Consider the following 27,248-nt stretch of genomic DNA (forward strand, 5'->3'; position numbering starts at 1 on the left):
AACTTTGACTTATTATAGCATTTTGTAGTTATAATTCTGCAATATGTTTCTGAAGCTTAATAGTAAAATACTAGAAATAGCAAATTTGTTGTGGAATACTTTGGTAAGAGTAATGCCACAGTAAATATCACAATTCTGCAACCATGCTTTAATGTTAAAGCTCATGTTTTGGTAGCATCCTGGTTAGAATTGTTGGGATTTATAGCCAGGTGTCCTAAAGAAATGAGAATTTTGTGACTGCGATGTCCTGTTTCCCTGCCAATAACTTCCAAGTCCTTTGTCTAGTTTCAACTGAACACGACAAAGGTTTCAAAGAGAACAAGTTCTTGCAAATGTCAAGAAAATGTACTGCAGAGAAGAGACAGACCCTCTTGCTAATGCTCAGGCAATAGCATAAGCTCTATCTCAGCTGAATCCATAAAAGATACTATCTTTATTTCAAATTGCGTTGGCTATGCTTCTTGCTCAATTGTGTAAGTTTATGCATTAGTAAACCTGAGTTTCTGCCACATAGTTAATTTAATGCAGAGTAAATCCTGGAAATCAGTGTACAGTCATTGTCCCCTTCTTAATCCCCAAATATGCAATTTCAGCTTTAGGTTAGAGCAGTCACGTTTTGTTGTCTTGTTTTTTATTTAGATCATTGCTTCCTGCCTTATCATGTGTGGAGACAACTCTCCTTCACCTTTTGGATATGAGTTGGGAACCAAGCGATCTTTCCTTCTTTGTTGAGATTCAGTTACCACATCTTCTTATGACTACATCACAAGAAAACATAAGTACTCATGACAGTGTCATTTGGTGAGTCAGGAAGAATGCAACTTGCACATGGTACTAACTATTGATACCGTTTTTACCAAGAAAGGCTCCTGAACTTTGTGCTGGAACAAGCTGTAAAAATACGACTAGCAAGCATGGCAAAATTTTGGCCAGTATCCAAGGGCTTAACTGAAGTATTTGAAAATTTTTGCAGCATTACTAGTGCAAAAACTATTAAAATTTTATCTTTAACCTGATTACTGCTGGAACATTTCATTTGTTTAGCAGTGTAGCAGGAGGTAGATAGTGCTGTTTCTTGTCTTGATAAATATCAAATGTTTTAACACCTGCATGTTTCATCTTTATAGTAGTTGTACTTCCTAAACGTGAGCAAATGTAAAGGCTAAAAGGCTTTTAAAATTTCTCATCTGATCGGCCAGCATTACCAACAGTAGTTTTATAAGTGTGGATTTTTCTGATTTTGCATTATGCTCCCCATATTTAAGAACTTGTCACAGAGGGAAGAAGCAGGTGTCTGTACGGTCATTTATTAACCAAGTGAACTGGACTTCTGTTTTTATTAGCATGTTATAGCACTTTGTTCTTTAAAAAAAAAAAAAAGTATCCTACGTTATATTAGAGGGAAACCTGGTTGCATTCAAACTTAATTTTGAGCTTGCTTTTCTTTTAGTCAGTGGAGTGAAGAAGATGAAATTGCAGACTACAAGCAAAACTGTGAGTGGATGGATGAATGTCAGGATGTAATGTTTGAGACCTGGTATGAAAAGATAGCTCAAGCTGACCCAGAGAAGCAGAGAAAGGTGACCTCATCATTTGCTTATTTATCTGCAGAAGGGGTGAATAGGAGACTTTTAAAAGCATAAAGGAGAGACAGGAATCTGACTTAAACTGATTTTTCATTAGTTGGATCCCTGGCTCCGTGTAGGCCTTCAAAAGTCTAAAATGATTAAAAGATCCCCATCTTTTTTTGGCAGGGGAAGTGTTCTGCTTTCTGTCTAAAAAGAGCTTTCTCAAAGTCAGAAAATAATACTCAAGTAAATGGTGTCCATTTATTGTTCTAGATGCACATGTTTGTTGCTCGTTACTGTGACCTGTTAAATGTGGACATATCCTGTGATGGCTGTGATGAAATTGCACCATGGCATCGCTACCGCTGTCTGCAGTGCAATGACATGGATCTGTGTAAAACTTGTTTTCTTGGTAAGAATCATTAAAAAACCCCTCAAAACCCTATACTCAAAGGCAAAAAGTGTCTTCTAAGTGATACGTCAAATAAAGTGAAAGACACTTCTGGATATTTTAGAAATGTTCAGCTTTTCTTTTCCTAATCTGAACGTGAACTTGAAATTAAGAAAGATCCTTTCTCAAAAAGGATTTACAGGGAAATCTTAAAATATTTCTTTACAGGTGGAGTTAAACCTGAAGGACATGAGGATGACCATGAAATGGTTAACGTGGAGTATGCCTGTGACCACTGTCAAGGAGTTATCATAGGTCGGAGAATGAACTGCAACGTGTGTGATGACTTTGACCTTTGCTATGGGTGCTATTCCGCAAAGAAATACTCTGACAGGTATTAAATACACGATTTTGTTCCCCCACTTCACTTGGCAGAAAAGTGATAATTAGCAACTAAGTACAGTCAGTCGTTCTCACGTCGCTTCCTACAAGGTTGTGTCTGACATCAGAACATCTAGTTGGTGTCCTTCAGGGAAACATAACAAATATAGGACCAGTTTAGGAAAAATTTCTGCTGTTTGGAAACCTGCCCCAACCTCTGCAGTAACTTAGTAGCAATTGTTTTCTAGCCATGGCTGTGAAGGCTGCCGAAGGAGAGTTATCAACCCTGAATGACAGGATAGAATAAATGCACAGTGCTGTGGTTAGACAACATAGGTTTCAGTGCTTGACGCCAAAGATCTTAAAAAAATTTCATTTCTAGAGCAGGAGCTGTCATGACAGTTCATGTTCTGTTAAATGAGCACTACTGAAGTCAGTGACGCTCTGACAGTTTAAAGCACTTGAAGATCTACAGTTTGAAACTCTGGAACGTGTTGGGTTTTTCGTAGTTTCCTGTAAAGGTGTCGTGTGTTGCCAACTATGTTTGTCAGCAAGAAAGCAGCTACATTTCAAAATTATGTACCTTCTTCTTTCAGTCACTTGCCCACTCACAGCATCACAGTGTATCCAATGGTGACTATTCGAATCAGTGACCGACAGAGGCTCATCCAGCCCTATGTCCACAATTATTCCTGGCTGTTGTTTGCAGCTTTGACTCTCTACAGTGCAGATCTGGCAAATGGGGAGGAAGTAGAAGGAGAGAAACTAGATTCACAGGTCCTCAGTCATGCCAGAGTTCTGCAACATCAGTGTATACAGCTCATCGGAGACTGCTTGATGAAAGCACAGCACGGAAAAGGTGAGTCAGCTCCTCCTTCACTGAAACAATGGTTTCTAGCAAGTGTCAGAAAAATCTGTGATTACTCACTTTGAAGTTTCCAAAGGAAAGGGGAAGCTACTGTGTACTTCACTGAGCAAAACTGTTTATGTAGAAAGCAAATGTAGAACAAGTGTCGTTCAGGGTCACTGGAACATGGAAAATAGAGTGCTTGAGAAAATTAATTTTATGCTTACATAAATACTGAAGACAACTTGGCAACTCTTTGGTTGTTTTTTTTTCCATCTTAGATGTTGTAAAGGGATCAATCAATATAGCTTCATGTTCTGCTACTAATGTGTTACTGACAACTGAAGGACTTGAAGGGAAGCAAGTAGCTTGGTGGAAAATATTTGTGGTTTTTTTTTTTTTTTTGTTCCGCATCTCTTGGCAAGAATTTTTTAACCTTATTTGTGGTATGAGATAAGTTTCTGGGGATGATGTCCGTTTGTCTGGAGATGAGGATTTCTGTGAACTAAGACCTACTACAGAAAATAGGGTGATACAATAGAGACCTATGTTGAATGGATCAAAAATTCTGGACTCAAGTTCAAATAAGTTTATTGGTAGTTTTTTTGAGCAGCTCTAATACAGCTGAAATACCACCACCACCAAATACTTATGCATACTCATTATGTAATCTGTAACGTACAGTTTTATTGTATAGATATTTAAGTGGTCAAAAGATTAAAAGCTAAGTCAAATTTCATTTATCTTTCATAATTTACACTGGGAGGTATCTCTAACACTTTCTTAATAAGACTTCTACCCTGATGGTATCTTATTGAGATGGAAAATGTCACCACCTGTTCATCACTATTATTTAATGGAACTACATAACTAAGTGAACATGATAGGGAACATCTTTTTGATGGAGTCAATATTCAAAAGAAGTGTGTGAGGGGAAGTTTGCAGTTCTCTTTCAAAATGTTTCAGTTCTGCTTTTTGCTTGTCTTGCCACTCAACAGCTAACTAGCTTTTATAACTTTCTTCCTTTCAGGTCTGAAAAATTTAGCTCTCCTCTGCATGTTACCAGAAGGTGAATCCTTCTCAGAGAACAACACTGTTTCAGTCAGTCCTCCCACAGATGGTGCTCCAAAAAGTCATACTGGTGATAAAGCAGTGAAGGGAAGAGATGAGAAACCAAGCACAGGCTCTTTTATGCATTGTAATGTAAGTACCCATTATTTACAGAACCCTTGATACCAATTAGATGTGCGTTCTTTGGAAGCTTAAACATCCTATTCTGGATTTGTAACTGAAATAATGGGTAGTAATGATTTCATTTGTAGGTAAAAGTTGGAGGGCAAGAGAACAGTTGTTGGATGGTTGGTTCATTTTTTATTAGATCCAGCTGATCAAAGACGAAGGCATCACCTTATGTTCTTACAGGCAACTGATTCACAAAAGTGTTGGAGGGAAGGGGCAAAGGACATTCTTTCTCAAAGGGTTGTCGTTTCCCCTAGTTAGCACTGTTTAGGTAGGAGAACGAGTTTCCTACAGTTTATAGAACTATTACAGTGTAATAATTTTATTCACAGGGATACGAGCAAAATCGAAAAATATATTTTCACTGTATAGAAGATTAAGACATGTATACATCAACAAGTTCTTAACCAATAAAAGGTTTTGAAATTCAAGGAAAAATGTTTGTCAAAGGCAGATGACTGGCTGCTTCTTTCTGTGGCTGTTTCTGCAGGTATTAAGTTTTGTTTTAATCTTTTAGCGTCTTTGTTTTATTTTTAGGGGAAAGGAGATGCTCACAGTGAAATCCAGTCTCCTGCAGAAGATAAAGTAGAAAAACAAGGAAGTAAAAGTAAAGCTGCCTTTGCAAAGAAAGCTGTTTTGAGACAAGAGTCAGACTTGTCTGTGGATGATAATGTTTCTCCAACAGGTAAAAGATTATTTCTCATTTTCCCTGTCACAGAAATATCCATTCATATGCAGAGCAAAGAGCTGTATTTTTTTTTGTTCCTTTTGTTCCATTTTTGTGTATTTGCAAATGTCTTTAATGCAAGTGAGCTGTCTGCCTTGTAAAAACCTGCCAAGCATACTGCTTTGAACAACTCCTACCTTGCAATGGGTTTAAAGGATTCTAGAAATCCGAGTAGAATTCCACTGGACATATATCCATGTATAGAGATTATAGTTCCTGTCTAACACAATACTTGTGAATTCTTACCTACTTGGAACCAGAAGTTAAGTGTCTTATTCTATTAAAGACTAGTATTGTTAGAATTATGATAGTAAATGGATCTGTCTGTAGTTCTGTCCTTTATGTTTTTGAATAGGTGGTGTAAATCTCTTTTTATCTTCTATACACTTTTATAATGACTTGCTTTTCAAATTTTAATAACATTTGAATTATAAAAATTAAGCTATCGCTTTTTAAAATTTTATTTTTAATGTAATTTTGGGGATTTTCTTCTTTTGTTTTAATTTAAAAAGCAGATGACTCCCTCGTGGAGGATTCAGCCCAGAAGCAAGCAGAGAAGGTTTTAATACCTAGCCAGGAACAAGTGTTTGCTGAATGCTCTCAGAAGAGGATTCTAGGACTGCTGGCAGCTATGTTACCACCTTTCAGATCAGTTAGTTCTTTTTACTTTCAATCTGTGTAGTTTTCTAGATATCACAAATAACATGAATAAAATTCCTAGCGAATTAAATGTGGGAGATGGGCTCTTGTTGCTTACGTGTTATCAAATGCGAATTAGAATGTCTTAAGACATTTCATATTACTGAGGAATGTAAGGGCTCGTTCCTGTGTGGGGGGAGAGGGAAGGGAATTTTAATTTACCTGTAAAGCAGTCTATCTTAACTGTTCAACAGCTGCAAAGTTTAAACCATCAGCTTAGGTTTACATGTCAGGTCAGCTTAACAGGTCAACAACAGAAGTAGGAACCTAGTTTCTCATTTCCTTTTGTCCCATTTGAAAAAGAATTAGAACAGAAGAGTTTTATATATGCTATGACTTTGACTGAAACTCTTGTTTTCTTTCCCTGCCTTACTGAGATTTTTCTTTTTCCATAGGGCTCCACGATGTCTTTGATTAACCTGGAACAAATACTTCCACTGATGTTTCAGGTTGTGATCTCAAACGCTGGCCACCTAAATGAAACTTATCATTTAACATTGGGACTTCTGGGGCAGTTAATCCTGAGACTCATGCCTGCAGAAGTGGATGCTGCAGTGGCTAAAGTCCTTTCAGCCAAACATAATTTGTTTGCTGCGGGAGATGGGTCTACAGTGCCAGAAGGCTGGAAGACAACTCATCTTCTGTTCAGTCTGGGAGCTGTGTGTTTAGACAGGTGCTTTTTAATTTAAACGTATTACTCTCTGATGACTAATACTAATTTTCTTTTATGTGTGCCTCATGCATAGAGCCTTTTTAACAGAAATTCGATTAAACCTGCGCCCTGATCATCGGAAGGGCTTAGCATCTGCGGCCCTTGTTGCAGTGAGAATCTCTTGATTTCCTTCCAAAAGAAGGCCGTCTGTTGAAGAGTGGCTTAATTTCCTGTGCTTACCTACATAGCATGTTATGGTGGAAGAAGTAAGGTTTGGAAACTTTGAGAAAAACCGAAATACAGTCCTGTGTTTTTGTGTATGACATTAATTCTCTCCCGTTGAGTTACATATCTCCTGTGTAACTTGGGAAAGGTGGAGAGTGTGTCATGTGGTAACTATCACCAGTGCTGTGTTCCGGATCTGGCCCTTTTATCTGAGAGTATTAGAGAGAGAGGTTTTTGTATAGTAAAACTGCACTGGGAACAGCAAGGAGGGGCAGGGCAGATGTTCCATTTTGAAGATCTTGAGAAAGCTCTCAAGCATTCTAAGATTAATGTCATGCCTGTTAAATATGACAGTGTTATTTTTCATTGTAGCTATGTTTTACAGGGAAGGTTCATAAACAAATAGAAAAGCATATGAAATTTAAAGGCAGAACATCCAGATGATCAGCTGAGGGAAAGATGTTTCTCAATGACTAACTTTAGAGCAAGGAGGACAATCTCTAGATTATTGTGTAGTCCACAAAGAGAGCAGATAGTCATGTACGTGGGAAATAAACCACTTGCTGTTGTGCAAAGAAAAACTTCTGAGCTCTTAACTAAAATTAGGAATTAAAGGTGACAATGTTCAGGCACACTTTGATTTGGGACTGTAAACCCTTTAAGAAAACAGAGTAGTATTTATGCTCTAGTGATGAAAAACAAAATAGAATTCATATGTCAGCTGATGTGAAAGCTTCAAATATTTGGAAAAACAGTCATGTAATGATATGAAAGTCATAGCTATGACAGATTAACAGTGATATGCTGTCTTGAGGAAAAATAGTTTCAGGTAAGTCTGTAGTCAGCCCTCCTAATACAGACTGCTCTTGCTTTCCAGTCGTGTAGGTCTGGACTGGGCAAGCTCCATGGCAGATATTCTTCGATCTTTGAACTCTTCTGCGCAGTGGCATAATGTGATCGCTGCTTTCACTGACCATTGCATTAAGCAACTGCCCTTCCAGCTAAAGCACACCAATATCTTCACTTTATTGGTGCTGGTTGGGTTTCCTGAGGTAAGTGGCCTATTGATACTAAAGGAAGCAAAATTGGTTAGATCTTTTAGGTTTCTGTTTCTAAACACTATGGATTTCATCAATTGGGGACATCTATTATAAACTGTCAAAACATGGTGTATGTCAGAGTTCACATCTTTCCACTTGCGCACAATTAATGTTTATTTAATGAAGAATAATGTAGCTGGTTTTGCCTTGTATTTCTTTGAGTGCTACTTATAACTATCCTGAGAAAACCAGCTTAGTATGTTTGAGTATCAAAAAGGGCTTTTTATGCAAGCGAAACAAATCAATCTCACTCTTGATAGTCATAACTCTGATATATTGCCTATGTAGCATTAAGTTGTTTGTTGTAGGCATTTCTTTTATAGAAAGGAACAGCCATTTTCTAAAGATCAGCAAATACCTGGCAGCGAGCAGATTTTTCAGCTAAACAATGCAATACCAAGTATAAGCAAATGTAACCAATATAAAAGATGACTGTGTATTTACAAATAAGTATTCCAAACCGTAACTGAAATTTTTGCTGCGATTTCAGGTGCTGTGTATGGGGACTCGTTCTGTGTACATGGATAATGCTAATGAGCCTCATAACGTGATCATCCTGAAGCATTTCACGGAGAAGAACAGGGCAGTTGTAGTAGACATCAAAACCCGAAAGAGAAAAACAGGTTTTGTGACCTTTTTATTTTATCAAAGAATCACAGAGCATTTCCCTACAGTTTCTTATGGATACCCAAAAGCATATTTTAAATAGACTACTTGATGCAGGTCTGCAGAGTTTGAATTTCGGTATTAGTAAGTAGCCTGATTTTCTACTCGTAGATTAAATCAAATTGTGAAGCTTCTGCAGTAGAGATTATGGAGACTAATTTTCTTTTTAAACCTTTAACACTTATTTTTATTCAGAAAAGGATTTAGGAAACTGTTGACCATTTTATTAATTGAGAAATCTCAGAAATAGGCCTTTGATTAAGCAATTGTTTTTATTTTGAGATTTGCTTACTGCTTGTGTCTTATCCTTTACAGACATGTGCTTAATGTTTTAAAACAATTGCAAATTTAAAAAATGCACGTGCTGCCTCTGTGTAGTTAGGTCCTGCTATGTAAAGGAAAGGTACTCAGAGCCTGAACATTTTTGGGACAGGCCATTTTGTTGCTCCAAAAACACTCTGCGTTTTTATGAAGTGCCTGTTCCCACTGTGGGCAAGATGTGCTACCTACTAGCAAATGAAGACTAAGAACAAACAGAAACATACCCATTATCGATTGATTGCTTCTGAAATGGTGCTGTGTTGGCTGTTTTTTTCCTGACCCTGTAAAAAAAGCATGCCGTGAGGACAGGCCTAACTTCTTTAATCATGTGCTTTACAAAATGTCAGTAGTCTATCTTCTCTGCTTTCCTTCCGTCTGGAAGAACTTGTCAAAACAGTTTGGATACCCCTAAACTTTGAGACAAAAATGTAAAAAGAGCTATACAGCATGAAATGGTGTACACTCCAGGAAATGTGTCTGTATATTTTAGAATAATCCAATCTAGGACACATCGGTAGAGTGTGTTGGCTATTATGGTGTCTAAAGGCTATTAAAAAAAACCCAACAAAACCCACCAGAAAACAACAACAAAAACCCAGAGCTAGATGCTGCCTCCTGGGTCCCATTCGTTGTACCAGAGAGAATTTTTCTCCTGTATTTTCACCTTGTTTAAAAGCTACCCAAGCTAAACATTTAACATATAACAAATCAGTTGGATTTGTAGGAGCAAGGGTTTTCAGCTTTGGCATACATGACCTAATATTGTGAAGTTAATAAAGCAAAGGTTGTCCTAAGATTTGACTACTGAAGTTCTTTAAAAGACACTTGGAAAAATCAACAGACTGAACTGCTTTTTTATATTGAAGAAAAATTTGAATATAAAAGCTTTTTTGTTTTGGTTTGTTTTTTTTACTGTTGACATTTTAAACAGTAAGTTCAGCAAGGTTTATTTCATCATATCAATTGCAGGCCAGAATTTTCCCCATTTTAATTGTAAAGTACAACATGCGCTGCTTTGTACGCTGTACTGTTTATGTGCAAATATGCACAATCAGCTGTTGCCAGAAGTTACCTAGGGTTTTTTAAACTTGCACTGAAAAATGAAGTATTTTCTTGACTATTCAATGAATCTGAGATAATTTCAGTACAAGAATATAATTTTGCCACAGCAAAGCAGATAAGTGTTTTTTCTACAGTCTCTTTAATGTAACTGTGGTTATTAGAATGTGCTTCACGGATGGATCACGTCCATGTCTCAGCCTACTCATACCTACCGGTAAGAAATGATTTCACAACATTTTAAGATGAACCTAGTGAATTGTGGTTTTTCTCTCTTGTAGTAAAAGACTATCAGTTGATTCAGAAATGTGGACAAGAAGGCAGTGATTCCCAGACCCAGCTGAGACAGTACCTCCAGCACTTTGTTCTTATATCCACTCACCTTCTGCAAACCAGCATGGACAGTAGCTATGCTGAGGCAGTGGAGGCAACTTGGGTCTTGTCACTCGCTCTGAAGGGGCTTTACAGAACACTTAAGGTATCTTTTGCCTGACACGTAGAATATAATAAATAAAAGTTCACATTCTGTCTTGCACTACAGGAACTTGGGTATTGACTAAGCACATTGGGGAACAAACACAAGTTCATTTCTCTCCCAGCTGGCTCCTTTTATCCCCTGTCTGTAGGGGGTTGCAAATGTTGCTAGGCTTTAAATAGCATTCGTGAGTCTCAGTTGGAAGTTGGATCGCTTTTCCTCTGTGGGGGCTGGCAATTCGTGAAAGCTGAAGAAGAAATTTATAGGGATAACACTTTATGGAGTGAAGCTCACTTGTGCCTTTTCTTACTCCTGAAGTATTTGAAGAGGGGATCTGTATTTTTTTTTGACTGTCAGAACAAAACAGATACCCAGTTACTACTGTGTGTGTGTGTCATAGATGATACTCTTAAGGTATTTGAAGTATGGTTTGTATTTTGGGGTTTTTTAGGGAAATGAAAGAAAAAGATTCTCAATGTAGTTTGTCTGGGCAGGAAATTCATCTGAGGCCGTGTGATAAGGCCTTGCAAGCATTGTGATGCATCGTTCTCTTTTTACTTACTTATCTGTGTGTGTCTGTGTGTAGATCCATGGCTTTAAGGAGATCCAAGCTGCCTTTCTTCAATCTGGTTTGCTCAAGCTTCTAGTGAAGAAATGTAGCAAAGGAACTGGCTTCAGTAAGACCTGGCTTCTCAGAGACTTGGAGGTAAGAAAAGTTACGTTTTGTAAAAAGTCAAGCTGCACACAGTGGCATGAAAGGTTATGGCACTGCATTTCCCTTTTGTGAAGAAAGTCTCAAGAGTATTTCTAATTAGTCTCTATAAAAGTGTTCACTTAACCATATCCCTGAATCTGCCTTTCTCTGTCCATCATAATTGTGTAGATAATAGTCTAACTTCTTTAAAGCAGGAGCTGATTTTAATTAATCCAAATGTATTTGAAAGAAATGTGCAAGATGAGACATTAATCACCTACTCAGTTTCTTTTATGAATTTTATTTAGACTATTCTTGAAAATGCCATTCTTCAATTTAAAAAATAATAATTAATCTCAAAGAAAAACCTTACTTGCGTTACTTGCTGACATGTACAAGGTATTACTGCAGTGCAGTGTGGGGCGATCAATATGCCTGTGGGCACGTTCTTTCTGAATGTTAGTTAATTGCTGGAAGATAAGTGTGGTTCAACTGTTAGTTATGTTTTATCATAGGCGAGAGTTGTCTTAATTCATACTTAGGACTGTAGCAACAGTAAGAGAGAGAAAGTGTAATGCCCCGAAATTCCTCTGAAAAGTTGCTCCAAGGGGTTGGCTAGAAATACTGCAGAATTGGATCTGGACTGTGGGATCCTGCTGCCTCCTGACCTGCAGCCAGAGAACCAGCCCTGACTCAGAGAGGTGTCCCACCTTCCTCCCCTTCGGGCAGCACCGTACCAAATGAATGTTCTGCTCTGAGCACTAAAATGTCTCGCCAGAGCTCTGCCTGCATTAATCCTCAGAACTGAGGCTGACACAAATTGGAGGACGAAGGAAGTACATAGCATTATTTTTTTCCTGTTACGAGTACTACTGGTGTTGGCTGTGCTGAAGCCAACGGTATGTTTTCAAAGGAGGAGAGTGTGTAGGGGCGTCGCTGGCTTTTTGGAGATAGTCACCTCTGCTCTCTTCTTGTCTAAGAATCCTCAAACCTTTGATGTACTGAAATGGTTAAATAATTAATTCCTCACTTTTGGCTAATCACTTTAAGTCTCTGTAGCAGCCTGGAAGGTGTAACTCATTTGTGAAGTGGGAAATGGTTTGGGTTTGTGTTTTGTGTGTGTGTGTTTGGTTTTTTTTCTTCTTTTTTTAGCTGCTGATTCTTTTTAGAGTAGGATGTGTTAACCACTGTCCAAGTCTTATAATGTTCTTATAAAATGCTGATTGCAGATACACTAATAATATCTACAGCTGTCACACCATATGCTACCTCTTTTCTGTATAGATTTTGTCAATAATGCTGTATTCCTCAAAGAAAGAGATCAGTTCCCTGGCTGAACGTGATGATACTGAACTGGAAGAAAGGGAACAAGATCAAGATGTGGAGCAACCTGTTGTTGGTCCTGTTGATTTAGAGCAGAACAAACTTGATCCTCTGGAGGGTTTGGATGAAGCCACCAAAATATGCTTCTTGGTACTTAAACTTAATTTTACCTCTTTTGAAGTTACAGTGAATTTGCTAGTTGCATAACATAGCTGGTAGTTTATATGGCTGGTTTTCTTCTAAATTTACAGAATATGGGTCTATGATTTCAATGTATTGTTATCTAAAGGAAATAAACTAGAACTACAGTAATGAACACTACAAAATCGTTATAAAGCTTTTTGCTAAATTACTTTTCATTTTTACTAATCCACATATTATGTTCATTAATTCTCTGACCCAGATGGTAAGTGGGAAAATAATACCTAGGTCATTCTTAAAGAAACTTGTCTTTCTTTTTCCCCTGTAATGTCATCTTTTTTTTTTTTCTTCTCCTTGCTCAGATGACACATGATGCACTTAATGCACCTCTCCATATTCTTCGAGCCATGTATGAGTTGCAAATGAAAAGAACAGATTCTTTTTTCCTGGAGGTTCAAAAGAGGTATGTGAACGACTGAGTCCAGCAGAAAAACAAAGTTACTAGGTGTGGGTGGTAAGCTAAAATCTAATAGGTACCGAATAGAAATTGTTCCAAGGATACGATTTGGTTTTCATGTGTGAAAAAGTAAGGAAATAAACTCCTACTAAGTTGTATTTATGGAAACAAGTCACCATCTTCTGAAATACGTTGCATATTCTTTTCAATATGGTGACGCCCATATGAAGATCTACTATGTCTCTAAATTATCCTAACTGAGGAAGAATGGAGAGCTTACACGTGGCTTCTTGTAATCAAAGCATGTCGTGGAGCCACCATGTTCTCACAGAGATGAACAATTTTATAACATGTAAAATATTTGACTTGTTAGAACAGGGAAGCTAGTTAACATAATATGATAAAAATATGTAGAGTTTAATGAACCTTTCTAAAACAGAAGGTGGGAAGATTAATTTGCATTTAATTGCACTAATTTAGTTTGCATTACTTTCAAAACATGTTTGTGGGGCTTTTTTTTTCCTTTTGCCTCCTTTAAGGTTTGATGGAGACGTGATTACAACAGATGAGAGGATCCGAACACTGGCTCAGAAATGGCAACCCAGCAAGCGTTTGAGGTTGGAGGAGCAAAGTTCAAAAGCAGTCGATACAGATATGATCATCCTACCCTGTTTGGTACGTACGTCTCCACAAAAAGTAGTTGTGAAATAATGAATTTAGGCATTGAATAACTTCAGTTTTGCTTAGTAACTTCAAACCTGAGATTTTTTTTTTTTTTTTTTTTTTTAACATCTGAAATAATCTGTTCTTAATGTTTTACATCAAAATGAATGAGCAGGTACAACAAGAAGCGAGTATTTTTTCCTTGTAATTTCTTCCTTAAGGAAGCAAGAGAACTTGATTCTCAGGTCAGGAGAACAAATTGTGATTGCAGGCTGTAATTTCCTCCTTATACAGGAGAGATTGTATCTAATTACTGTAAGCTTATGCCCAAGTGTTACTTTTTTAGCATATTATTGTTATCTTACAGTAATTTCAGCAGAACAAGGAAACAATGAATTTTTTGTGTGAAGTAGACACTACACTTGCAAGCTTGAGGTTTTGCATTCAATAGCATGGTCCCACAGCTCTTTGATTTATTTTGGGTGCTGATTCCTGGCTGTGTGATATCACCAGCGCAGTTGTCTATCAGTTGCATAGCAAACTGGATCAAGGGCTTCCTGAAGTAGTTTCACATCATTATAAGAAAAAAAAAATAGGCCTTACAACAGCTTATACAGAGGCTGTGAAATATCCACCCCTGGGAATTCTCCAAACTTAACTGGACAAAGCCTTGAGTTTTGAAGTTGGCTTAGCTTTAAGTCGGATTTGGACCAAATGACCTCTAAAGGTCCCTCTCAACTTGCCTCATTCTGTGTCACAAATAGCACGCACTTTGTTGCTTTACCTCTGCAGGTCCGCTTAAATTAACGCTTCTGGTTAGAATTCTAACTACTGTTTCTGCTTGTGCCTACAGTCATGTATGCATCAGTGTATAGTGAAGTCTGTTGACATAAACAGTCTTTTTAAGGAATTCTGTCCCTGTAGGTGCGTGAGAGATCACACTTTTGTGTTCTTTGATGCATCTGATTTTCAGTATGTAAAAGACAAATTCATTTGTAAATTCAGCTTGCAGTCTGATGGACTGGTCAGATATCCAAACATAAGGAAGTAAATTGTTGAGAGCCTGTTTTCAAACTTGCGTTTCTTTTTTGCAGTCAAAGCCTGCGCTCTGTGATAAAGCAACAGAAGAAACCAATCCGGTCGCCCAGAAGCTGATAACCAACACAGAGAGTGATCTACAGCTCAGTTATGCCAAGCAACGTCGCACTAAGAGTTCAATACTCCTGCACAAGGAGCTGGACTCTAGAAGTAAAAAGGCTGTGAGGGACTACCTGTATCGCGTCAATGAGGCAACTGCTGTTCTTTATGCCAGGCATGTGCTGGCATCATTGTTAGCTGAGTGGCCAGATGATGTGGCAATAAATGAGGAAATCCTAGATCTTAGTGGCCCAGCCCATATGACATACATACTGGACATGCTTATGCAGCTAGAGGAAAAGCAGCTATGGGAAAAAGTAAGTGGATTTCATTTATGTATGTGAACAAGCCCTGTGCCTACATGCCATGAGACTCTGACTAACAAAAATACTTGCAGTACCTTTTTTAAACTAAGTTGAAACTCCAAAATTTAAATTAGTTCTGAAAAAGCAGTTGGAATCTGTCAGTGTCTTAATGTACTGATTTTGTTAACAGAAAATGGAAAAACTAGCTCCGTGGAGACAAGTCTTCAGTTATGAAAGAGCTATATGGGAAAATAAATCTTGTAGTGAAATTGGTAAAATAGGCAGTCCGTTTTGAAAGCTGCTTTTTGTTAGATTTCAACGTGTATATCGTAATACCTGCTACTCCATTGATGAGCTGACTGTTACCGTGGTGGAAGTGATCTTGGAATTATAATAGAATGTTGTAATGAAAATGTCAACTCAATGCTTCACTGCAGTCGAAGCAAATCAAGTGCTGCGAATCTTCAAAGAAGGAATTAAAAATAAAACAGAAGGCACGGTTATGCCACTGAACCACTAGTATGCTCTCATGTGAACGACAGCGTGTGATCTGACTCCCTCATCTCATTTAAAAAAAAAAAAAAAAAAGAGGCAATACAACTGGAAGAGGTCTGAAGAAGAGTGGCAGGGATTATTATAGCCGTGGAATAACTTCAGTATGAGGAACCAACTAGTTTTCTTCATCCTGGATCTTTGCCCTGTGGGGGCATTGAGGGAGGAGGAGTAATGAAAAAGTCTGTTCCTCTTTCTCTAGTTTTAAAACAGTAAGCAGCATACAAAAGTTAACAGCAAGTATTATTCACTGGCCCTCCCAGTAAGAAAACAAAGGAGTGTCAGATTAAGGTAATAAGTGGCAGGTCCAAAACAAACCAAAAGAACTGGTTCTTGACACAGTATGTCATTGAAATTGTTGCCACAGGGTGTTTATATAGGTCAGAAAGTGACAGGATGAACTGATAGAATAAATATCTGTTAAGGCATATTAAATACAAAAGCGTAGCCTTTGTCTTAGGCTGTTCCGCAAGTGTGCGGAGGCAAAGAATGCATTCAGGGAAGTATGCTACATACTGCTTTGTTTTTTAAACTCCTTTCCCCCAAGAAATCCATTTCTGGCTGACGTGGAAATGAACCCTTTTGTCTGATCTTGCATTACGTTTTATAGGAGGAGTTAGAAAATTGCAGATGAAGAGATGTAATAGGTTGCTATAATGACCTGGAGAGGGCCTCGAGTAGCAGGACTCCCGATTCAGAGCTTTTGTGCACTTTTGAAAAATAAGAAAAAGCGGAGACTCAGGTTGTTCAGAATTATCATTTAGTGTGTCCTGGTAGACTAAATGGCACTTACTTGTATTTTTAAAGACCCAGCTCTTGCATTTAGTGCTTTCAAACACTGTAGCCACTTAACTGATACTTAATCATTCCTTCTTATACATGGCGTTTTACATTTTGAAGGCTAAAACATGTGACGTATTCTATTCAAATCAAAACCTGTAGGTATAGAAGGTAAAAGTGTCTGTTTATTATGTTAACAATGTTGTTTTAAAATTATCTTCGTTGTTTACAGCTTTAGTTTACTGTTACTTACTTTATAGATAAGCCTTGATTCTAGCATTTGTGGAAAGAGATGTAGCTAATAGATGCCATGTTTTTATCAGATAAAGACTGAAAGATCTGGAACAGAGGACAGAGTAAAATCTTCTGCACTTATGGAGATGACACTTGCAGACATCATTTGTGAAGTTGTCTTGTTTCTTGCTAGTAGCTCGATTCTCTCTTCTGAAATGTTGTGTGGCTAGAAATGACTCCTGTGTCAGTCATCAGCATGTAAGTTTGTAAATGTTGTTTTGATAGCAAATTGTATTTACATGAGGTGTTGCTTCTCCCCAGATTCTACAGAAAGTACTGCATGGGTGCAGTGAGAGCATGCTAGGAACAATGGCATTGACAGCTTGCCAGTTCATGGAGGAACCCGGAATGGCAGTCCAGATGCGTGAATCCAAACATCCTTATAACAACAATACTAATTTTGAGGTAAGTTATACATGTATTACAGTGCAGTGGATTTGCACGACTGGAAGACGAGTTGAAAAATATTAATGCTGCATGTGTATACCTGTGGGACTTCTGTGCTTGAAGCACCTGTGAAATGTCCTCTTCAGTCTTGCTTTTGAAGAGGCTGATGCCAAATGACTGAGGCCTTGCCCTGTAAGAAATATGTTCAATAAGACACTTTAATGTAGTCCTAATTCAATCATGTGGAAAGTGAATGACTTAAATGGCTTTACTACACATGTGTTTGAAGCAGATCCTGTACTTAAATGGTTTCAGGGCCTTAATGAGCAAATATTTCTACCCTTTCATCCAAAGGTCTGTTTCACTTGGCCTGTTACTTCCTTGTGCTCCTAGATGAAAGCTAGGAGTGGAGTCCTTTTTCTTGTATTTCTCATTTTAGACTACCTTCTCCTGACACAAACAGTTTCTGATTTTCTTTTCTTCGTGTTGTTTGAAAGCGTTTTTCTACTATATTCTGCTAAGTAATCATTGCCGCTGGGCAGTCCTGGGTTTTTTAACTTCACTGTAGCTCTGACTCTTCTGATTTTTATTTTTAAAATGCATACAAACATTTAGGTTCTGGCAATGAGATCGATGTCAGCAATGATTACAGCTTTTAAAAAACCAAAGCATTGCTAGCAATTAATTTTTACACTCCTAACAGCTAATGCAAAAATAGACCATGCTTTACATTTGTTAAATTAGCTCCTGATAAAAATAACAAAGACTTTTTTTTCCCCTGTGGAGATGCTGTAATATTTGTTATATCTCCCTTGTTTGTATGGTGAAAGTTACGTGGCTTCTTGATAATATAGTATTACAGTATACAAAGACCATGTGTTTATTTCTCAGGATAAAGTTCACATTCCCGGTGCTATCTACCTCTCAATCAAATTTGACTCTCAGTGTAATACAGAAGAAGGCTGTGATGAGTTGCTCATGTCCAGCAGCAGTGATTTCCAGCAGGACCGGCACAGCTTCAGTGGGTCTCCACAGAAATGGAATGATTTTGAGCTTCCAGGTGAATATGCAGTGTTTTACAGTGCAAATGTATAGGATATTGCTGGTATCCAGGACTCTTGAGAGAAACTACTGAAAGATGACAGTTAAACGCAGATGTTCCTGAGATGGGGGGGGGGGAATCCTTTTCTTGTCACAGTCTGTTTGCTCTGATGTGCTGCTCTTGCATTTGTTTCTTAAAAGTAGGTTTATCTGTTGTTCTGCTACTTGACCTTTTTTTTTTTTTTCCATGCCTCAGTCAAAGCATGCACTTAGCTACTGGAAACAAATTTTAATCTTGATTCTGTTCCAACACAGTCCTTGTTCTGCACGATATTCACTTACATTGTTTCTGCCTTGTCTTACTTTCCACAGGAAGCACATTTAAAAAAAGAAAAAAAAGATAGGCTTATCTAGTGCTATACTAGTGTTCAGAGCAAATAGTGTGTGCCAATGCCTTGTCGCCAGTTGTTGCCACAGAGCATAGCTGGAAAAAAAAAAATTAGTCATTTGACTGACAACTTCAGTCTTTATTCTCTAAGCACGTTTTTGATAACACAGGAGCAAATGCCAGTGATCTGAAGGACTGCATGGTCCCATGCTTTTTATATTAAGTTGTTTTAACCCACTGAGTGCTGTGGCATTGCAGGAAGGTTTTGACTTTGAGTACTGTCAGTAGCTGTAAATAGATTTAGGAACTTTCTTAGCAAAGCAGTTTGGGTTACAAAGTGCTAGTTAGAAATAAATGTGTGCTCTGTAGAAATACTTTGGATTTTTATGAACTTCTTTCTGTCCTCCTTTTCCTCCCAAATAGTTGCAGAGGTTTGCCAAGAAAGTGAACTTTGAGGCCCATTGTTTTGGAGCAGCCTTGGCTGTGAAACTTGAGTTTCACCTTGTGAAACTTCATTTCCAGCCAAGGCTGTCTGGATTAAGGCTCTTGATTTCACTCACCAGGCTTTAGCTGAAACCAGGCATTTGAAGGCTTCTGGGCTTTTCATTTGATGGCAGGGCTTTCTCAAGACTCCTAGGAGTAGGGGAGAGCAGTGATTCCATTTCATGATGAAAAGAGGAGCAGGTTTTTAGATTTTTTTTCTTTGTCTTTTTTTTAAATCCTAAAAAATATTTTCAAAATCTTTCTTCTTTGTCAAACTGAAAATTCTGCTTCCCAACGAAAACTAGCATGCTTGTCCCAGGGTGATAGGATTTTTCATGGAACAGAAGGAAATTTTAAGTTCTAACCAGATCTAATATTACAGAGCACAATAGGTAAGGATATGTTTTGTTTAGCGTTACAGCTAACTACCAGTGCTTATCTCTGTGAAGCTGTAGATGCTACAATGACAAGAACTTCTTGAATGTTCCACTGCCTGATTGTAAAATGGTCAAACATTTTGATAGTTCTTCCACTTTTAAGTGGTTAAGTTTAACAGTTTTGTTCCCTAGAGTAAAAGCATGCAATTTAATTTTCTGACATGTAAAAGCAGTACAACTTTACTTTCGTATTTTTTTAACCTTTTGTTTAATGGACTGTGAACTCGGCTGCCTATGTAGAGGTTCTTTTTTCATAAATCATAACTGATCCATAACACAATTGGAAAAGTAAAGTTTAACTGTGTACAATATAGAGTTTCTTTAACTCCCTCTTCTTCTATGTAGTTGACAAAACAGTAAGAGACATAATCCTTGTAAGTATGTTTATACAGTGGAAACCATTCTGCGTTCTGTTTCAGCCTCCTGTTTATCATACTGTTCTGTGCATTTCATAATTACAAAAAAGTAAAAGACCACCTCTCTTGAATAACGATATCTAGGATTAATTTATGATAGACTTTTCATTTGAATTGTATTTGTGACAGCAAAACTAACTCAGAAGGTAGTAACGTGGATTTTCTTCCTTCCCTTGTACACAGGAGACACACTCTATTACCGATTTACTTCTGACATGAGTAACACTGAGTGGGGTTATAAGTTTACAGTGACAGCAGGTCATCTTGGAAGGTTTCAGACAGGTAAGCACTGCTCAGAAGGTATCGGACAGGACTTTTTGGAGTTATTTTGCCGAGCTTTGACAGACTTGTGGTTATCCCTTATTTTGACTTAGCATTTGCTGTCTCCAGTGTTTTGGAAATAACGTGATTAGTTTTGTTCAAGTTGAAACTTGACTAATGTCTCTTGCTTGCTGGGACTTTATGCTAGAAATACCAAATCTTCACAGAGACTTGGAGATAATTATAATAATGTTATTTGCATTCAAGTCTCATTGTATGACAGTAATTACACGCAGGATTTAGTGAGCACTCCAAGGTGCTGTAATTGGAAACAGAAATAATTGTAATTGTGTTTTTAAAAAGTAGTTATCCATTAAAATAGGCTGGTTCTGGATCTAATTTCTAGATATAGCATGAAAAGTTTTGTTAGTTTATTTTAGAGCTTAAATATTTTTAATAGAATTGAAGCTGGTGGATGACTTGCAATCAGCAAAACTCTACTGCATATCACATAATAGTGAGGACTCGTGTTTTGTTTGCCTGATTTGGGCAAAACTTTAATTTCAGATAGGATTCTTTCTAATTGTTAATCTAAGTTTTGCCCCAAAAAAGACTTGCGATGTCAGGATGTAATCTGAGAATTATCTCAGATTTTTGTTTGGTGTTTTTCTTCGATATTTCTTGCTTGCCAGAGCAATACTTATATATGGAGAAAACTGAATATATGAACAGAATGGGTCCCTACAAAAGTAACAGCTGTTTGATTTTTTTTTTTTTTTTTCTTTCCCCTCCGCCCCCAGGGTTTGAAATTCTAAAGCAGATGCTGTCTGAGGAAAGGGTAGTTCCTCACCTCCCACTGGCCAAAATCTGGGAATGGCAGGTCGGGGTAGCATGCCGTCAGACTGGTCACCAGCGTTTGAAGGCTATCCACTTGCTCTTGAAGATAGTGCAGTGCAGCGCCCAGAGGTAGGTGCACTGTTCTACGTTGTACAATAAAAGGCAAAGGGCAGGAGAAGAAAAAGTAACTACGCTGATATTATTTTGAAGCCAAAAAAACATGATTTGAAGTAGGTATTCTTAATTTGCCTTTCAGATACCATTCACAGTGCCTTGATAGCAGAAACTTATTATAAGCGGGTTTTTTAAAACATTTTCTCTTCTTTTTTGGCTTTTAACAAGGTTCAATGAATTCAAATTTTGTTGTAAAGAAAAAAAATCTCCCCAAAACAGGACAAAAAATAGATTTAAATTAATTTTTCTAGAAATTTATTCTCTTTGTATTAGTCATACTTCAGAATTAAGGTGAGGATGGAATAATAAACCGGTGAAACAATGATCTGATTCTCTATATAAAGTAAATAACTTTTAAATTATTACTTTTAGTTGTACCACTAAGCCTGTGATTGAGTTTTAGAAGGGATAGGTGTGCTAATGCTTAAGTGTGTATGGCATGGGTGTTTCTTATGAAAATACACATTCAAAAACTGTTGAGCTTTTATAGTGTTTTGCAAATGCGTATACTCACATTAACTCAACAGAAATGCTGGAAACAAAGACAGCAATGCTGGAACACTGACATGTATCTCAGTTATGTCCTTTCAGTTAAGAACAAGCAAAATCATGAAAACAACAGCATCGTACTAGCTTACTTTGATAGAGAGAAGTCAAAAAGTGTATTCATATATAGTAATAAAAATGGACAATTACATAAAACCATTGCTTGACTCTGTAAATTTTAGATACACTGATCTGCAGCCAAGTCTGAAAAACTGATTTTGGTATTACTTGTAATCATGGATTTATTATTTTTTCAAGTTCCCTTAGTTTTTTCATCAGAAAATGTCTGCTTTGTCATGTGGACAACAAATTTAATTGCTAAAAGGTCAAGTCTCTGTTGTGCTTATAGTATTCAGTATTTTTCTTGTGTTAATCTGATGATAGATTCTGAAATTGAGTTTCCCCTCTTTTCCCCCCTACTGAATGATATTTGTCATCCTGTCTGTATGATAAGTGACATCTGGGTTAGCTAGCTTTAACTCAGGAGTAGGAAGGAGGCAGGGTTGGAATTGTTTGTGAAGCTGTATATCAGTTTTTGTCTGTCTGCTCTATACAAGGGCATCACCTGCTCAGTGCTGTAGTTCGGTATTGTATAATTGCAAGCAGTGGAGCTAGAGCATTTAGCAAAGTGATGTATATAGTTATTTTAAAGTCCTCGTTTCAGGAGGCCGCTCAGTTTTAGAAAAGTCATTTAGACATACTCATGGATATGAGGTTTTCTCCACTTCACTGATTCAGAATGAAATTCATTGGGCTGAAACACCCGACTGAATTTAGATTTTAAAATACTTATTGTGTTTCTTCCTTCATTTATACATCTAACTGTCAAAACTGCATGGTTTTGTTCTCTTAAATTTGTTTGGTTTCTTTTTTTTTTAATTCCCTCCCAGAAATGGGCATAAGATCATGGTTACTCGCTATTTCATCACTGTTTCATTTAAATTACTTTTTTTCAGGGACTGTGACCTCACCTTGTTGAAGCCACTCTGGCAGCTCTTCACCCATATGGAAAACAACTTGTGTCATGACATGACCAAGCCTGGTATTCTCCTTCCTCTTCATCGTGCACTTGCAGAACTCTTCTTTGTTACAGAAAACAGAGTTACTGTAAGCAGTTCCTGTATTTGTATCCCTCCTCTCCCCAGTGCTGGGAATGATACGTAGTTCAGTGTTAAACTAAATGCAGTTTTCCTTTCTCTTGGCAAAGTTCATCAGAGCTTTAGAAACATTAACTCTTGTGGAGCCTGGTAGCAAATTCTAATAGAGGGGCATACTGTTGCCTTATCCGTCATGGGACCTTAAGTAATAGTCGTGACTCTTCCTTGTGCGATTGAGGCAGTAGGCCCTAAAGACACTCTTTATTCTGAGAGGAACGCTGATTTAATAATTAATTTAAGGGTATTTGAATATGTTTTTCCTTCAGTTGATTTTGAACGTTACATATGAACGGTCTGTAATGAACTGATGGCTGTGGTCACAAACTGTGTTCTAGTCCAAGAGAGTCTTGTGTGTAGTTCTGACACCTTTGGTTCTTGGGGACTGTTACAATGATCAGCATTTTAATGTTAATTAGTAGGATGATATCTTTGGTAGAAACGTTGGTGTTCATTGAATGCTTTCTGGCTACAGGAGCTTGGATCTCTACAGGAGTATTTGCTTGCCTTAAATACTGAAGATCATCTTCATCGCTGCACAGCACAGGTAATAAGATTGCACAGCTCAGAGATAATGTGTTTTTGTGATATTTTTCTGACAGACAGATAATGAATGATTTCTGATTGCCCAGTGGAGTTTTATAAAATAGATATGAATGTACTTGGGCTTTACAATACCGTGACAGGCCTCTGAAATTTGTAAATGAACTACGTGCAAATGCTGTTTGCCTTTAACAGTCAGATGATGTGCCACAAACTGGCTGTTGGGTGTAATCAGGTGTATCTGTTTTACCGAATTGACCTCGCAACTGCCAAAATGTGGAAATGGGGGAGGGGGCTGGTCTTTCGGCAACTGGAAATGCAGTTGCCTTGCTGAAACTGCCTGGATGCATGACAGTTACTGCACTACCAGGAGATGACCAGGTAGAAACAGGATGGTTATTTATCTGTTTCTGTTTAATTTCATACAAGGATTCCTTTACGGTTTTGGATTGAGGACAATCTTTGACGTGATTTTGTTTTTCCTTCTCTCTTCTAGGCCCTGAAAAACATTGCTGCTATCAGCCTTGCCATTAACTATCCGAACAAATCAACAAGTTTCTGGAATGTTTAATACTGGCTCAGGCCAGAGTGCATGGGATAGAGTAGTTTGTCCATAGGACATTGGAACAAACATCTTAACTCTGTTCAGGAAAAGTTCCTTCAGCTTCAGTGTATGAGCACTCTGCAGCCTGCCTTCCTTCCACCTTGATGTAGAATTTGTAAAAGTAAAAGCGCACTTCAATGAAAAAGCACATCTTGAAGTAACTCACGCGTCGCCTACAGTTATGTATGCACATATTGTAGCATGTTAGAGTAAACAGAACAATATTTTTTTTTTATTCAGAGGAAGTAAACGAAAGAAGGTAGCTGAAGTATGAGAATGGAAGGCCCTCGCGTTGGTATCGTCTGCTCCCAAGGAAACTTGATTGATGGAACGTGACAGCTTTGAAAATACGGCTGAACTCAGAGTGATGCCGTCAGCAGCATCTATTGTATGTCATTGACGTGAAATAGGCAAACCAGAATCTGGTGGGCTGATGCAGAAATAGTCCACGCTTGAATCCTGTCATGTTTGCTTTTGCTTTGAAGGCTACTACCCAAGGAAAAGAACTTTAATCCTTACTAAACTACAGGTTGTAAAACAAATTCTGGGTGATTTCGCATAGCAGTTAAAGGATTCCAGTTTCAGAGCATCCTTATGCAAGAGATTAATGTTTCTCCTGTTCTTTGATTCGATCAGATGAATCATCTCTTCTTACCTTTAATTTATCTCCAATGTGTTATCTCCAATGTGTTATTCTAAATAGTACATGATTCTAGTGCAGAGAGCAAAGGCCAGCCTCCGTTCACAAAGCAGTGGTAATATGAAGAACTGAGGAACTTACATGTTTCTCGAAGATCACATCTTTACAAGAAATTATTCATGAGGCTTTTAATTATTTCGATACTAGTGGCTTAGGAGGTCTTTCTCGGCAACTGGGAACCCAGACTCCCAGCCCTCAGGGTGGGGGTTAATGATCAATCCAGGCTTATCTTATAGAGCAATAACTGCATTACTCTTAGTGAACATGGAATGAATTGCAGACCTTCTATGCTGAAATAAATTGGCTTTCTTCCTGCTCAACTACACTGGTTATTCCCTTTCCAAAGAGTTAAAAAGAACATGGAAGGATTTAGGGGTGTATTTTATATGTTCTTATACAGTGTATAGAGCTGGTCTTGTCAAGTATGAATTCAGAGAACTTTTTATGCTAATTATTTTCTTCTTCCCTTCTTCACCTCAACATTAGGATATGGGAAAGAAGGCTGCTAAAAAGCTTCAGTAGTAACTGAATGCAGGTTGTGTAAAGGCAGTGGCTCTGTCAGAAGGGACTATGCTTATTGACCTTGTTTGTCCAAAAGGTGAGTGATGCCTAAATAGCAACGTGCAATGTGCACAGGAGCACCGCTTTGGGGGATGACCTCTGAATTGATGGTCTTACCAGCTGGGGCTGGAATTTTAAGGGTAGTCCAATCTCCCTCTGAGAGGGAAACGTGCAGTAATACACCCCCTTTTTTTGGATGGCCTCAGGTGCTGTAGTTAAAGATGTTTTGACTTCTGTTCAGCCAGGTGAGTGCAAAGCTTCTTCAGTGGATGAGGTTGAATCAGAATGTGACTATTCTGCCTGAAAGACTTAAAACTGAAGACCAAGAAGCACTATGCTGAAGCCATTGCCTTCAGGAATGGAGTGGCCCTCTTAGCAAATGAGAATGCCAGAATTCAGGAAAAACATACTATTTATCAAAGACTGAAAGGAGGTGGAGAGATACTGCTCTGAAACCCCTCCTCCAGTATACCGTAGTTGAAGGTTAAAGCCCTCCTTCCTTCCTGAATGAGATCACGATGGGAGGGGAATTATCAAAGTTGTGGCATATCTTTTAATGCATGGATCATTTTGTTCCCACGTCCAAGTAACGTATTTGAGTTTGCAGTCTCACTGCAGGGGTGTCTGGAGATCCCTGAGGAACCAACTGTGTCACACTTTCTAATAGCATGAACAGATTCTGGGAACGGGGAGGTGCTCCACCAAAATGAGACATTCTTAAGGCTACTTTAGGGAGTCATATCGATGGGACAGGTGAGCATTTTGAAATTGCTCTTCTGAAGCAGTAGGACTTTCTATTCACTGCCTCAGTGTGAATCCATGGCTAAGCAGTCAAGGATATGCAATGGGCTGATTTGCTAAGGCATGTAGCATGCTCGTGAGATCTGCCTGTTTTAGTCAAAGAAGGCTTTTTTCTTTTTTCACATCAGGGATGAAGACTGTAAATAAACCATTCATAGAACCTGTCATGGCTCTCATACTCACATTTTTTTCCATTGGACTGTCTTTTTGCTTTCTGTATGAAGACATGAGACTGCAAGGATGACACAGGAGTGGCCAGTGTTCCTTACTAGGTGTACCACTTAACTTACTCTACCAGCAGTAACTGGCCTTGTGAGGCAGTCATCTTGCCCTGAAGGGACTGTCTAGGAACAGTGTCCACTAAATATAATTTCTACCCACTAGGTGGAACTGAAGGACTGTGACCTGGGTTGACACTGAATCTGTTGCTGCCTTACAACTCGATCATTCATTATGGATTTTTTAAGAGATAAGAAACACTGATTTTTTTTTTTTGATAGTTTTAATAGTTTTAAAGAAAGAGGAAGAGAATACTGATAATGAATATTCATGATCAATCACATTTTGAAAATCCTGCAGCAGTTCCAAGTGAATGCGGATGATAATATTGAATAGTATAAAACTGTCTGGAAAACAGGTATGCTGAAAAAAATGTGCCTAATATTAAAAAAAAAAAAAAAAAAAAAAGTTGTCCTGCCTGAATGACCTATGATGTGTTTAAAACAAACCATATTGTTCCTAATGATACATTTTACTTGCTTTCATTAAACACTTAAAGAGAGTTTTATAATTTCTTTTCTTACAGGTTTACTACTTTGCAATTTTTATCAGTTGTTTAAAATATATCAGACCTTTAGATTTATTCCAGTTCAGTTCAACATGTAAAAAGAAAGCTACAGATGTGGGTAAAATATGCAAATGAAGAGAAATATATTGTAAAAATTCTATAAAAACAAAAAAGTACAACCTGCTGTCTGTTTTTTGTTTGCTTTTCTCCTCTCCTCACTGAATGTTAAATGCTTGACTTTGCAGCGAGATCCAGGGTTTTTCTTACGATTCTTCATTTTCAATGCCTGTAAGCAAACCCGCTTTTCCTCATGCCGTTAGTATATATCTGATATTGTATCGAACTAGGCAGGGTACATACTTCTGGAGTCGTCTCTTAAATTCCAGCCCTGCTGTTTACATTCCAGTGGCCTTACCCTAAAAATGAAGTTTT

At 37.9% G+C, this 27,248-nt stretch overlaps 1 protein-coding gene across 4 annotated transcripts in view; it reads left to right on the forward strand.

Moving 5' to 3' along the window:
• The window catches only part of ZZEF1 (zinc finger ZZ-type and EF-hand domain containing 1), a 60,096-nt gene extending 33,101 nt beyond the window's left edge, over window positions 1-26,995 (forward strand). For 2 of the 4 annotated variants that reach the window (XM_087751626.1, XM_087751628.1), the window contains exons 32-55: window positions 640-801; window positions 1,451-1,580; window positions 1,842-1,980; window positions 2,188-2,353; window positions 2,937-3,199; window positions 4,218-4,390; window positions 4,964-5,111; window positions 5,666-5,805; window positions 6,248-6,525; window positions 7,607-7,781; window positions 8,320-8,452; window positions 10,157-10,353; window positions 10,937-11,056; window positions 12,329-12,517; window positions 12,871-12,971; window positions 13,505-13,640; window positions 14,723-15,082; window positions 16,958-17,101; window positions 17,975-18,143; window positions 20,032-20,130; window positions 20,910-21,075; window positions 22,623-22,773; window positions 23,296-23,367; window positions 23,860-26,995. In XM_087751626.1, coding sequence (XP_087607752.1) covers window positions 640-801; window positions 1,451-1,580; window positions 1,842-1,980; window positions 2,188-2,353; window positions 2,937-3,199; window positions 4,218-4,390; window positions 4,964-5,111; window positions 5,666-5,805; window positions 6,248-6,525; window positions 7,607-7,781; window positions 8,320-8,452; window positions 10,157-10,353; window positions 10,937-11,056; window positions 12,329-12,517; window positions 12,871-12,971; window positions 13,505-13,640; window positions 14,723-15,082; window positions 16,958-17,101; window positions 17,975-18,143; window positions 20,032-20,130; window positions 20,910-21,075; window positions 22,623-22,773; window positions 23,296-23,367; window positions 23,860-23,934 — 3,886 coding nt within the window. In that variant the 3' untranslated portion in view covers window positions 23,935-26,995. The remainder of the gene's footprint in view (window positions 1-639; window positions 802-1,450; window positions 1,581-1,841; window positions 1,981-2,187; window positions 2,354-2,936; window positions 3,200-4,217; window positions 4,391-4,963; window positions 5,112-5,665; window positions 5,806-6,247; window positions 6,526-7,606; window positions 7,782-8,319; window positions 8,453-10,156; window positions 10,354-10,936; window positions 11,057-12,328; window positions 12,518-12,870; window positions 12,972-13,504; window positions 13,641-14,722; window positions 15,083-16,957; window positions 17,102-17,974; window positions 18,144-20,031; window positions 20,131-20,909; window positions 21,076-22,622; window positions 22,774-23,295; window positions 23,368-23,859) is intronic. The other 2 variants (XR_015703442.1, XM_087751627.1) reach the window with 2 other exon arrangements.
• Window positions 26,996-27,248: the final 253 nt, after the last annotated feature.

The sequence above is a fragment of the Nipponia nippon genome, unplaced genomic scaffold (genome assembly GCF_047370975.1).
Source record: "Nipponia nippon isolate SJK-2023a ecotype South Korea unplaced genomic scaffold, ASM4737097v1 scaffold_15, whole genome shotgun sequence".
Classification (NCBI taxonomy): domain Eukaryota; kingdom Metazoa; phylum Chordata; class Aves; order Pelecaniformes; family Threskiornithidae; genus Nipponia; species Nipponia nippon.